This window comes from Amblyomma mixtum, chromosome 6 (genome assembly GCF_055824585.1).
Source record: "Amblyomma mixtum isolate Tamu chromosome 6, ASM5582458v1, whole genome shotgun sequence".
Classification (NCBI taxonomy): domain Eukaryota; kingdom Metazoa; phylum Arthropoda; class Arachnida; order Ixodida; family Ixodidae; genus Amblyomma; species Amblyomma mixtum.
Window position 1 is genome coordinate 112,197,630 of NC_143017.1, and position 12,929 is coordinate 112,210,558.

At 47.6% G+C, this 12,929-nt stretch overlaps 1 protein-coding gene across 1 annotated transcript in view; it reads right to left on the reverse strand.

Moving 5' to 3' along the window:
- Window positions 1–4,294: 4,294 nt before the first annotated feature.
- Window positions 4,295–12,929, reverse strand: part of LOC149340049 (adhesion G protein-coupled receptor L1-like) — a 92,095-nt gene continuing 83,460 nt past the window's right edge. The window contains exons 16-19 of the mRNA XM_089550635.1: window positions 10,889–10,974; window positions 9,343–9,472; window positions 6,552–6,593; window positions 4,295–4,754 (exon numbers count right to left, since the gene is read on the reverse strand). Coding sequence (XP_089406761.1) covers window positions 4,494–4,754; window positions 6,552–6,593; window positions 9,343–9,472; window positions 10,889–10,974 — 519 coding nt within the window. The 3' untranslated portion in view covers window positions 4,295–4,493. The remainder of the gene's footprint in view (window positions 4,755–6,551; window positions 6,594–9,342; window positions 9,473–10,888; window positions 10,975–12,929) is intronic.

A 12,929-nucleotide genomic window follows, 5' to 3' on the forward strand; every position in this document is an offset into this window, starting at 1 on the left:
AAGCAGGCGCTCTGATACCGTTTATTTTCTTTTTAAAAACTGTAAAATTTAATACGCAAAACTTAACTTTCGCCATAGAGGGCTTTTTAAAGCCTTCTAGCTACTAAAGATAACAGAAATATTATCGTTGCAAGTGAGTTGCCTAAGCCTCCGCGGTTGCTCAGCGATTATGGTGCCCGGCTGCTTACCCGACAGCCGCGCGTTCGATCCCGACCGCGGTGGTCGCATTTTCGATGGAGGCGAAATGACAGAGGGCTGTCTACTGTACAGTTTCAGTGCAGGTTAAAGGACCCCAGGTGATCGAAATTAACCGGAGCGCTTTCATACACCGTTCCTCATAGCCTCAGTCGCTTTGGGACGTTAAACCCCACAAACAAAAACAAAACAGGTGAGTTACCTGGTGCCCCCACGAAGCGGCTAGTTTTGCCGCGAAGGGTCAAGAGCATACCTTCATAATTAAATATGCACGGCGGTCGACAGTGTTCACCGTAACGCTCACCGGTAAATTGCGGCAGAGAACCGGCATTCGGCATCGGCAACTGCTGGTCGTGCGTATGGCCGACTACATTCCGACTTTTGGATACTGCCGTAATGAAGGAAAGAAGAATTTCGGAATGGTTGCAGCCACTTAACCGACTCTTCTGCAGATATCGTGGAAGATCAGTGCTTGGAGTTTAAAAGGAAGCCACGACAAACTAAATGACACCGTCCGTGTCCTCAGCTGCCATAATTTTACGATGATCATAAATGTGCAGGGTCGGTAAAAGTTCCCAGGCCACAGGGTCTGTTTTTTAGCAGTATAGCCGGGCAGTTACAACTTCCTCGAAGCTCAAAATACGTCTAGATGGTAGAAGAAGTACCATTCTAACTTCTGAGATCCTTGATAGTTTTACAGGCATCATAAGTACCCGTCTATACCTACGAAAAGCATAACCTGTGCCCTGGGAACTTTTGAGCAGCCCTGTACATGTTATCTGCACGAACATCTATGTCTAGATCGGTAAGTGGAGGCAATTTCCTCGATCGTTATTGCCATACTTACTTGCTTACTCATTTCATTTATTTCATTTATTCTACCCTCAAGGCCCGAGGGCATTGAAGAGGGGCGTTACGTCACTGAGTTCCTTTACTCTCGTGACTTCTTTGCAATAATCAGCTATTTGAGAAGAATGCGATTCAACATTACTTCCCCGAATATATCACTGAGGCGCGGGTACGCTGCTGCCCGCACGTCGTCGCCTTATAAGCGCTGAACCGGCACAGCGCCGGCCGGTACCCAAGCACTCCGCACCCGCAGCCGTGGCTCCGTCAGGGATTCCGGGCGCATTCGCCGGCCACTACTTGGAGACGTGATGTGCCTGTGCGAAAGGCCGTCAAGCACCCGGCGGTTATGGCGAACCCTGCATCTCAAAGAGTGGCTGCGGGGCCCACCGAATGCAGGTCCCGTCTAACGCGCAAGCTCTTTTATTACGTATTTTGGCGTTCTTGTGTTTCAGCTGCCTTCCCACAATTCTGCCTTGTTGCCAACCAGCTGAGGTATCCTGCTTGCCCGTATGTGCACTCAGCTGTGGTTCCGAGCTGCTGCAGTCTTGTGTGGCATTTTCTATCGCTATTTTCATCCTTTTTATTTATCTTAAAAAGGCGTGCTCGTTCGGTTTAGTTTTTGTTCCTATATTTTGTACGTCTATTGCCGCTTATGTCAACCGACGCGGAGGTCCTTTTCATGTCACCCAGTTCCTCTTTGCACAGAGAGACTGAGCAGCTTTAACGGCGATAGCCGTCTCATGGGGGGGTCAAAGCTAGCGGTGCAGCATTTTGCCGCCTTACCGTTAGCAAGACGGATGCACACTGCACCGCACTGACAAACACATGTGATGACCCGGCTGGCCATCTGCCGCACTCGGCCGTGTTTATTCTTTCTTGCAATCTACTCCGTTATCCCAAATGGAAGATGGAACGATTTTTAAATTGCGTGAAATGGATTGGATGGGAAGAAGGGACCTTGTAAATCATGTGCCATTTTTTTCGGGATTCTCTCCATAAAAAGAGCCGAAATCGCTTGTTAAAAACCAGCCACCGACGCACCCTCGTGGCTTCCAGGAGCACCGGGTGGGGGGACGGCAAAAAGGGAGAACGGGCGGAAGTGACGCCATCTGCGGAGAGTCGGCCGGCCTTCCGGTTTTGCTTGCTTGCTCCGTTCCATCCCGCGCTTTGGTTAACGATGGATCGAATGAGCCTTCTGCCAGTAACTCAGAACAGGGGAAAAGTTGTCGAAAGAAGTTGCATTCCAAAACTTCTCTGAAAACAGACCCACACTCGCCGACACAGGAGAATAACTGGTAACATAATACCAGTTTTCCATGTCCGTAGTACCAGTGGAAGCGTGATGAACGTACCGAACTCTCATGAATAACGACCCTCTCGAACATTTATGGCGATACAAAACAGACAACAGACTAAAAAGCGAGAGATGCAACCGGAGCTTTGCTTACCGAGGTATTCGACACAGCAATTTCATGCATGATGGCTCGTTCCTGAGGGTGCATGGGGCCGTTCTACAAAGAACTTTCTCTGTTATCGCGCCATTTATTCGGTTAGCGACCGCTTGATTTTGTCTAAAGGACGCTGACGGAATATTCTCTTCCGCACGCCCAACAGCTTCCATTATCCCCTGCCTCGAAAGGCTTTTGAGGCATTCTGCACAAAGCACCGACTCCGGCTGCAATTACCACTTTACGAGTTTTCTTCATGGCCTGAGGCGAAGAGGCTGAAGAGCGCACAGGCTCTGCCTTGCGTATGCGGGCGCATCAGAGCTCCTCCAGAGCCAGCTTTATAGTCGCATTCGGGCGCGAGCGGCCGTTTTAACGACAATGCGGGCCGACGCGGTGGACCAGAGTTCCACTTTTCTGCCCTTGAAGGACGCTGAAGCAGAAGTAATAGCTGCAGTAACCTCGAGAGCACTCTTTAAGCATGAAATGCTTTTAGCGCCCTCTAGGAAACTGAGACTAATATCGTCTGCGAACCACGGCGAACCTCTGGCCGAACCTGAACTCGAACTTTGAATTGTTTTATTTGCCATCTTTAAAAAAAAAAAAAAAACTTGAAGCATTCCACAATTTTCCGTTTGATTGGTATTAAGCAGAAAATAACTTTGCCGTACAATTTGTCTGGGCGGGATGCGAACCAGTGCACCAGCAAACAGCGCAAGTTTGTTCCCCGACGCTTTATATTAATCGGCCACGGCCGCAGCCTCTCGCTTTACATCGTCTGACGAGTAATCTCTCGCGCTACTTGTCCTAAATCATCGTCATTGACAGCTTTTATTCCTTCGTTCACTTTATGTAGCCGCACATGAAGGTGAGAAGGCGGCCACGAGTTCCGAACGCGTTGCTAAGGCCTGTCAAGAGCGGGCGAGTGCTATGGCGCGTCAAACAGCGAAAGCAGCGAGGGACTTTGAACACGAAAAACAGAAGCGGCAAAACACTGCTGCACGTACTTATAACACGAAGCGCACAAACAAAGCTGAGCCCACTAAACAGCTAAGGAAAGGAGCTATGGCGGAGGCTACTCAAGCCGCCACGGAGACCATGTCCATGCACTGCTTAGCTCGAAGATGAGAAGCGGGTGAGGCCTGGGCAAAGTTCAGCAGCCAAAGGGCTTGGGCAATGGCAGAGTGCGGCTGCCTTCTATGAGTCGTCCCCGAATTGACTGCGCAGTGAGCAGGCCTGCTCCGAGCAACACTCTGTCCACTAGTCCTCGAGAGGCTCTCTCTGTTACACGATGAGAAAGGCGGCTTTGCGGCGGGGTCCGACACTGGGACCTTACCACGAGTGGTCATTTATAACTGAAGCCCCTTGTAGTAGGTGTAGAAATCTAATGTCGCGGCAAGCCAGACCAAGGGGGAGAAGAAGAAAGGGAAGAGAAATAATAAAAGGAAGAAGAAATAATAAAAAGCAAAGAAGAGGAGGCGGAAAGCCCGCCCAGAAAAGAAAAGAAAGGTGAAGAACAGAGAGGAGCTGAGATTGAAGAAAAGAAGAAAGAACCAGATGAGAATGAAAAAAAGGAGAAAGAAGTAGCGAAGAAGGCGGCTGAAGTCAAGCCATGCCAAGAGGGAGAAGAGGGAGAGAAAGAAGAAGAGAAGAAAAAAGATGAACAAGAGAAAAAAAAAAGACGAGAGAAACAAGGGAAGAAGGGCAAAGAAATAAACGAACATCACGGCTTTCGCCAAACGCTTTGAGCAAGCCGTAGCCTTGTTTAGTCAGTTTCTTTTTTCTTCTTTGTTCCGCCATTGGAGTTGGATGTCGGATGTTTATTAACAATGAGACACAAGAACTGTGCTTCCATTCTGAGATGACGTGAGGCTAGTTCACCATGCAGCGCTGTCGGATGCGCGCTCGCCGAAGGGTGTCGCCACTGCTGTCTGGTCCAGTCAGTGCTAAGTGATGGCAGTAACTCGGTAATGCCGACGGCATGAGACCGAACAGCGCAGTCGCTCACACACGCAGGCACAGAGGAGCAGGCCGAGGCTCTTCGGCGCAGCAGTCGGCGGCGGCCGGCGCAGCGACGCAAGGACGAGCGCCGCCGTTGAGCGTTGAGTCGGACGTTGCCAGGAGCAGCGGCTGGGCGTCCGAGCGTGGTGAGACCTCGGCAGCGCATTCCGCAAGCCGGCCGTGCGTCGGGAACGTGCAGTTTCTGCGGAGCCGAATTGCGGCCGAGGGCCGGCACCGACGCCACGCCTGCGGAGTGCACGCGATCTGCGAAAAGACACGCCAGTCGTTTCAGGAGCAAATGGGCGTGCACGGCCACAACCTTCATTTTCGTGCGCTCGGAAAAATTTTTGAGACACAGCCTGAAACCTTGAAAAATGTGTGGAGCATACTTTTTGTGCACAAAAAAAAAATCACGAAGGGCTAAACCTCAGCGACAGCGACAACTATAGTGCTAAGTACACAATACACCTTGGCGACCAGACGTTGCATGAACCCGAATCCCGAAGGTTACAGTTAGGTATTCCGAAATTCGTTGTCGAACAGATTGCACCGTATTCTTAGTACGTCGGTAATCGTCATCGATATTACTTGTGCCACTACGAGTCTATCAAAGAAATTGCTCCGAAAATGTTAATAACCGTCTCCGTTGTGCCCCGCAATCGAAACTCTCACAATATTACGCAGTTCTCTCTGCCACTCATGCGCACTTGGAACCACACAAACGCTGTTTCTTTTCTGACTATCGATTGCAATACGCCGTCTATTCATGAATGGATGAAGTGGGATAACGCTGTCGTTGAACTGGATAACAACGTGTTTCTAAGCAATCGAATCAGGTTTCCCGCGCTAAAAATTTTAATACCTTCACCTTTCTTACCTCCGAAGACCCATTTGCTTGCTGAGATACAGCGTTCTCGGAGCAATTTTAGGGAATTTTTAAAGTTGCTCACGTCATTTTATGGCCTTCTTGACATATCAGACGAAAGAAATAGTTTTCTCGGAAGAGCTTAAATGCTTTATGAGGTGGCCAGACTTGGCCACGACAGTGGGGACGGATCGCCTTCCCCCAGTAGTTTGAGCAGGTGGGAAGCTCCGCTTCTATAGGTGTACGTTGAGGTGGACCTCGTCCGCCCGCTTTTATGCCTTTCCAGGCAAGAGCAGCGACGTAAGAGGGGATGAAAACCCCGTAGGGGGTTATGGGAAGCTGAAGCTTCCCTATTTGAGAATTCGATCCCCAGGGTGTAGGCAAACCATGCCATATGTTTTTGTGTTCGCATTTAATATGGCAACTTAAAAAAATATTAAACCCGCGACGATATTCAGTATTCGACGATATTAAGATGTCATTTTCACAGTGTAGCTGTTAAGCGCCCGTTCATAGATTGAGCTGCGTCTGATGGCGGTGTAACATATCACGTGCCCTGACGTCACATGCACCTGAGCAGAGACGTTGAGTCTCGTCACCGGCGTTGTTGAAGCGTGTCACATGACCCTGCGTCGTGACGTCATCACGAGCACCGAGCCGTCTGAGAGCACTCCTCGCTCGCAGGTCACGTGACTGCAGGTTGACGGCCGTAAAAGCGCAAATTGCAACAAGTAGCAGCTGTGCTCGTCAAACGCATTAATAAGAAATGATAACTGTACAAGTTCTTTTGTTATACATTAAAGCCCGCTTAAATTTCTATATTGCGCCTACTTACGGGCAACCTTTGCACACAATGCATTATGCTTACCTATCAGCGCCAAAGGTAGAGACTGAGAGCAGACGCAGAGGTGACAGATCTTTGGCGCTGGCGGTTCAATATGTGTCACCAACTCGCCCGTCTGGCTTTATGTTCTCTCGCTTATGTTGTGCCTGGCTCTTATGTTTTCAGTGGCCCATACTATCCAGAATCGTGCTATGTAATAACAAAATAAATTAATGAATTCAAGCAACTGCCTTTGTCATTCAATGATATTCCGGATCCAACGGCATAGTTCAGACGGGCAACAAGAAGCAAGCAGATAGGACTGCTAGGCGCCCGAAGGGATACAGACGCCGAATCTGCACAAGTATCTCACCTGCGGGTCGGCCACACAGAAGAACGTGAACAGCAGGATGCCCTGAAAGAGGCAAGAGGAAGTGAATGCATCTCATTGGGGCGCTGTCATTCCAGTTTCACCCCTGCAGCAACGAGAATCGCGTGGGCATGCATCAGCTCTCTCGGCTGCACCGGTGAGGAGAATAAAACGGACGCCTGCGGCTCAGTGCCAAAGCGGTGGCCTCGCGTTGCGAACTGGAATTCAGCGATACTGTTGTTGCTAATACTGCGGTGCTTTAGCGGCAATGAAATGGGTTTTGCAAAGCCTCGACAGGGGCTGGAAAATCTTCAGCCAAGAGGTGGAAACGCAATGGAGAGCAACCAGGCATGTTACAAACATGGCGGGAAAGAAATATAAAGAACAAAAGTTCAACATGCAGGAATGATACGAACCATATTTTTATCAGCCCATGTGCCGCTGTATGTAGGGGAAAGCTCGTTATATCTAGTGTCACTTGCCGGGGCATTTTATTTTCAGTTCAGACATGGCAGTTGCGCGAAACACACACACACGACAGGTTACGGGACGAGCGCAAACTTACAACTGATGATGTATAATTTCCACACATGATGTATAATTTCGATGCGCATGCTCAAAGTGCATTCTATTTTCTTCCTTTAAATATGTGCTTTGCTTTTTAAATAAAATCAGTTGTAAGTTTGCACTCGTCCCGTAACCTGTCGTGTGTGTGTGTTTCGCGCAACTGCCATGTCTGAAATATTGAACCAACTAGCCCGACAACACGTTCTACTTATTTTCAGTTCTTTCTTCCCAACCTCAATATAGCATTTGTTTTGTATGTAGGGCATGGTAAGCGTTAAGCCATAATTGTTTTTTTCTTTAGGAATCCTATATCCGTCGTCTAAGCGCTGACGGGGGCCGCTTTGTGCGCGGAGTTAATAGCGCGCCATGGAAATCAAATGAACTTAGCGAAAGCTGCCCTTAACAGCAAGTATGAGCGGACACGACCAGCGCAGGAAAGATGACCATCGTGAAATGAAAGCGACTACTGAAGAGCAACTAATCAAGTCAAGGAAGAACGTAGAGCGTAACGTGACGAGCGAGAAGCGACATCAACGGTTGGTCTTGTCGGCAGAACCAACCCAACATATGATGTAATTAATTAGTATATCATGGACAACGAATGATGATGCCCGATGGTGTCAAACGACCGTTTTCTTACTCTGATGTATCTCACATATGAAGAAAAGCTCTTGAACGCCATTTTAAAGTATTTACCTTAGCTTACTAAGCAAAGCCAAGATAGCAAACTCTCTTTAATGCCCCTTTAACTAAGCTAACGCAAGCAACAAAGCCACCGCATCATCAGCCTTTGCGTACAAAAAGTTCAACTATTTTTATGATTTAGCATGTATATATATGAGACGGATCCCAGCCCTTTCAGCCGGCGCAGCCATTTACTTCGCCCTTAAGTCAGCCAACGGTAGTTTACGGTATATGTTCTTGCGACTACGTTATAGAAGTGAAGTTCCCATTTCCTTATCTCAGGAGCAAAGGCCAAAAACTGAAAAACCGCATTTAAACTGCAAGCGGTTTAGATAGCACTGACTATTTACATACCACAACTTAAGAACGTTCGTTTGATTTGCATGGCAGCTTGCTTTCGGTTTGGTTTGGTTTGGTTTGGTTTGGTTTATGGGGTTTAACGTCCCAAAACAACTAAGGCTATGAGAGACGCCAAAGTGGAGGGCTCCGGAAATTTCGACCACCTGGGGTTCTTTAACGTGCACTGACATCGCACAGTACACGGGCCTCTAGAATTTCTCCTCCAAAGAAATTCAACCGCCGCGGCCGGGATTGAACCCGCGTCTTTCGGGTCAGCAGCCGAGCACCATAACCACTGAGCCACCGCGGCGGCCCTTGCTTTCAATGGTACGCCAATTTTAAGCGCGGAGTTTTGGTTGGCTGTGTATTCCGACTAAGAGGAGCTACGAGTATGGTCTTTGTTACGAAGCGCTTGTTTTATGAAAAGAAAGCTAGGTTATAGCGGTTTGACTTAGTGGTTCGCCTGCTGCGGTGGCCTAGTCATTTGAGTGTCCGCCTCACAGGAGGAAGACTTGAAATTCGACCCACCAGTTTTAATCGATGGAACCTTTATCCAGGCCTGATGCTCAGATTTTCAATGGTGAAAATTCTTGAGAAAAGGGGTCTTTGATCTACACCCCTTCGACAGACAGTTGGTGCGTCGCAACTCTAATCCGCCATGTACGGCAACGCCCATCTGTACCCCCTCCCCCTTCACTGTTTATTTAATTTATAATGGCGTGCCTCGAAACCTTATGGTTCTGCGACATAGTATGGCTTTCTAAATATTACTACCAACTGACCGTTCACGCGCGTATGTAGCCGACTATCTGTGCTGAGTAGATGAGCGGTGTATTAAGTATCACAGATGGCATTGACTTGGTCCACTGCATGTGGCCCAGCCGACGTGCCCAACTTTGAGTCTGAGGATGGCACGAAGTGTAGCTTTGTCTAATTTCCCGTTAGTCGACCTCGACGTTAGGGCTCCTCGTTTTCGCCGCTGAGCTTGCAATTTGAAGCTTGCAAAATTCGTCTAAGTCCCTCGGCAATTACGATGGTTAAGCCTAAAGCATGCGAGGTCAATCACCGACAGTTTTAACGAAGCAGCGTTGAGATTTCGATCTCTGATTTGCTCGCATCCGCAAAGCTACCGCATTACGGTACGGCCCATCGTTACTGGCCTGCGCAGGTAGCCAGCGAAAACTGCGAGGTGGCAGCTGCTCACCAGGAGGCTGTTGGTGGCGGCGAAGACGCCCTCGAAGAAGGAGGTGGCCGTGCTCTCCAACGCGAGCACTCCGAAGAACCAGTTGACGGCTAATAGGGGCAGCAGCACGACGCCTGCCCGCTGCGCGCACCTGGGTACGCGGTGCATACAGTGAGTTGCGCCGCCTGACTGAGACGTCTTCATGGACAAGTTCGTGCATGTGAGAACATCAAATGCGCTTTCTATCCACACAGCTGACAAGTGCTGTGGCTAGTAGCTTTCATATTGGAAGATTTATTATTGGAAGTAGCTTTCGTATTTGGAAGATTTCGTATTGGAAGGTGTATTGGGAGAAAGCATAAGCGCGTCGTATATCATGGCGGCAGATATTCGTTGGAGGGCAGGTTTGGATAAGTCGGAGCACTTTCCTCTCTTCGAGCCGTCAAATACAGCTGAAGGTGTTGCTTGTTTTACCACGATCGAAGTTCTGCTTCGGGCTAGTTAATCCGTGCTCACAGATATTCAAGAAACAGTGCAAAGGACGCGACGAACGAAAAAATGGCGCTGACTGTCAGCTAATTTTATTCAGTGAAGAAAGCACATGTTCATAGCCTGTGCAGAAAAAGTCTATCGCGTGCAAAATGACCAAAGAGAGGCCAAGCGCTATGGCGCGTATGGTAGCGAAAGGGGTAGCGCGTATGGTAGGGCATAAAGTGACAGCGGTTCCTTATATTGTCGCGTAAAAGCGGCTCAACTAGGTGGCATGTGAAACCCGAAATGCGGCGAGGGCAGCCGAGCGCGCTGTCTATCTAGAAAAGGAGCGGCTGACGCCGGGTTTGACTTCACAAGCCTCGAAATCAGCCATACAGACTTCGCACGCTGCTCAACTCGAGAAATAGCAGCGAGCAGAGGCACCACCTTTAGACTCAAAAGGACCTGACCAGCACTCAGTTGCGGCTGCCACCATCTATAATAGCCATCCTAGAGAGCGCTGTGCCTTTCCTGCAATTCATTTTATGCTGAAACCTACTTTCAACGATGAGATATGGCAGGAATATTTTATCTTGGGGTGATGTTATCTGGCTTGGTCATTAAAGCAGCGTCCCTCGTTTGTTCAGCATATAGATTATTGCAGGTAAGGTGAAGCTCACAGATACTAGTCTTGCACTGAATTCGACGAAAGGCATCTTGTAAAACAAGATTAGCGCTTTCGATTGCCAAACATCACGCAGTCTATATCTAGCTTGCACGAACGCCGCACAACAGAATGATCCTTACAGCTATCGGCCTTCTTAACGCTTGGGGACAGTCTGTGTAAATACAGGATAACACTGACAGGTGTGCTATTGAATCCTACTTTGATCTTCGTTCTCTAGCTAAACTTTCTCATTTGCTGTAGTTGATTTTCATAAATGCTAGAAATCAGTGACGGAAAATAAGCCGTAATGATTAGGCTGGCCATTTTGCATTTATACCTCGACGTATGGGCAATATTTCTGAACGGCAACCTAGAGAGTAGTCCTCTGGGAAGAAAACTGGGAAGGAATTATGGCCAAAGCATGCTCACCTGATTTTGTCGATGTCATTTTTGTGCGTCGTCGGCTTTTGAGCGAAAAAATTCCTCAGCACAAGCACCATCAGCGTCGTGTTGGCCTGCATGCGTACGAGGAAGTCACTCGTTAAGACATGGTGTTTAACGGCAGCCACAAGCGCACTTCCTGCAGCTGTGAGCAAACAAAGGGCCTAAAGGACAGCGGAAAATAGTCACAGACGATCAATGCGATTCATGCGGTGAAGTATGGGTTAGCGTCATTGTTCCCCGTGACTGCGGCGGGCGGCCTTACCGAGTCCATCAATCACCGTGTGGCACGCCACACACCCTCGCCAAACTGCCCACAAATAGACTCTTATTGGCAACTGCGGTTTTAATCTCGTAACCTGTCTCCTCCAACCGGCTCGCCCTCTCTCCTGTTCTCTACTCCCGTTACCCTTTCTCTCCTACCCTCCTCTTTATTTTCCTCTTCCTCTCACCTTTTCTATCTCTCCACCTTGTCTACTTTCGCTTGAAACGTGAGACGCTTCCAGTTTAGGAAGCATAAAAAAATCGTAATAATCTTAATTTGTCCATTAAAAAACGAAGGAGGGAGCTGCAGGTAAAAGACGCATGACAGCTTGACCGGAGCACACAGTACCCACTACGGGGCAGTACAGGAACATACATGAAGAGTTAGGCATTTTTCAAGTAGACAAACAGAAAACTGCAAAATTATTTACATTCATGCAATACAAAGTGCCATAGTTCACGAAAAGTAGAGCGACCTAAATCAATTCCTGACGTATTTAAGTTAATAAGAAGTTTAAGTGAAATGTAAGATAATGATTTCATGCGATAATTGGCATGACGAGTGGCCACCTTCCAGAATTCAGCGTGGCGTGTGGTATAGGATGTAGCTTTTCGTTCCAGCTGAGCTAGGTTGAGAAAAAGTTACGGTTTTCTTCAATTCACTCTTAAATGCGACACTTAGTCTATAGTTTTATATTTTCCATGCAGGTATTATGTGTCCTTGAAGGAACAGATCGTGAGTATCAAAGCGGTAAATAACATCAAAAAGAAGCCTTAATATCTTTTTCTGCCGCATGAACGCCTTTTCCATGTTTGTTGCTGGATGTTGTAGAATCCCATAATAAAGAGCGATAATATGCATGAGAATAAAAAAGAGTATTGTATAGACTCTTTCTTACGCTAATTGGTAGCATCACTCTACATCGCGATAGAACAATTATCATGACACACAACCTCTAAAGAACAGTAAGCATTGCATGAAGTACATAATAAAACACGAACAAAGTTGTGCAAGACAGTCTTCTTGGGAATACAAGTAAAAGCACCACTTGCATAATAAATGGTCTCCTATGAACAACATAAGGATAAAAGAACAATAGGAAAGCGAAACATAAAATGGACAACCGAAACATGCAACATGCATAGGTTTATTCACAGCAACAGTCCATTCCTCTTACCGCGCGAAGCACCTTCACGCCCTTTTAGACACGTCTCGGCCACGCAGGATACGCTTCCCAGAGCCCTGTCACACTACAGTAACCTTCCACACATTACCGCTATCTGTTCACGGCGCGGTGAGAAAGAAGTTAGTTCAGCCTTATTCGCGCTAACGTGAGTTATCAACATACCATGACTGACAGGGTGTTGTGTTAAATTACAAGTTGCAATCTTCCAAGGCCGCTTTTTTCTTTCCTTGCTCTTTTATGGTTGCCATGGTCTATTTACGTTCTCATTTCCTTTTACTATTTTCGTTGTAACATGTTATGGTACTTTTGCGCTTGTGTACCTGTGTAGCTGAAAACACTTCTTGCTTAAAAACCGAGTGTACTCTGGTGTACACTCCCCGTCAAAAGTAAATGGAAGTCGACTTTGTCAAAAAAAAAAATTTATTTCTTTAAATCTAAAGCATAGTGGCCCATGTTTGTTGGTGAACAGTGCAATTCGCACAATAACAATTAGGCTGCACTTATGTATTATTGAAGGATGCATGAATAGGGGGGCAATGATTAAATTTTTTCGATAATATTGCCTTTCATTTACTTCT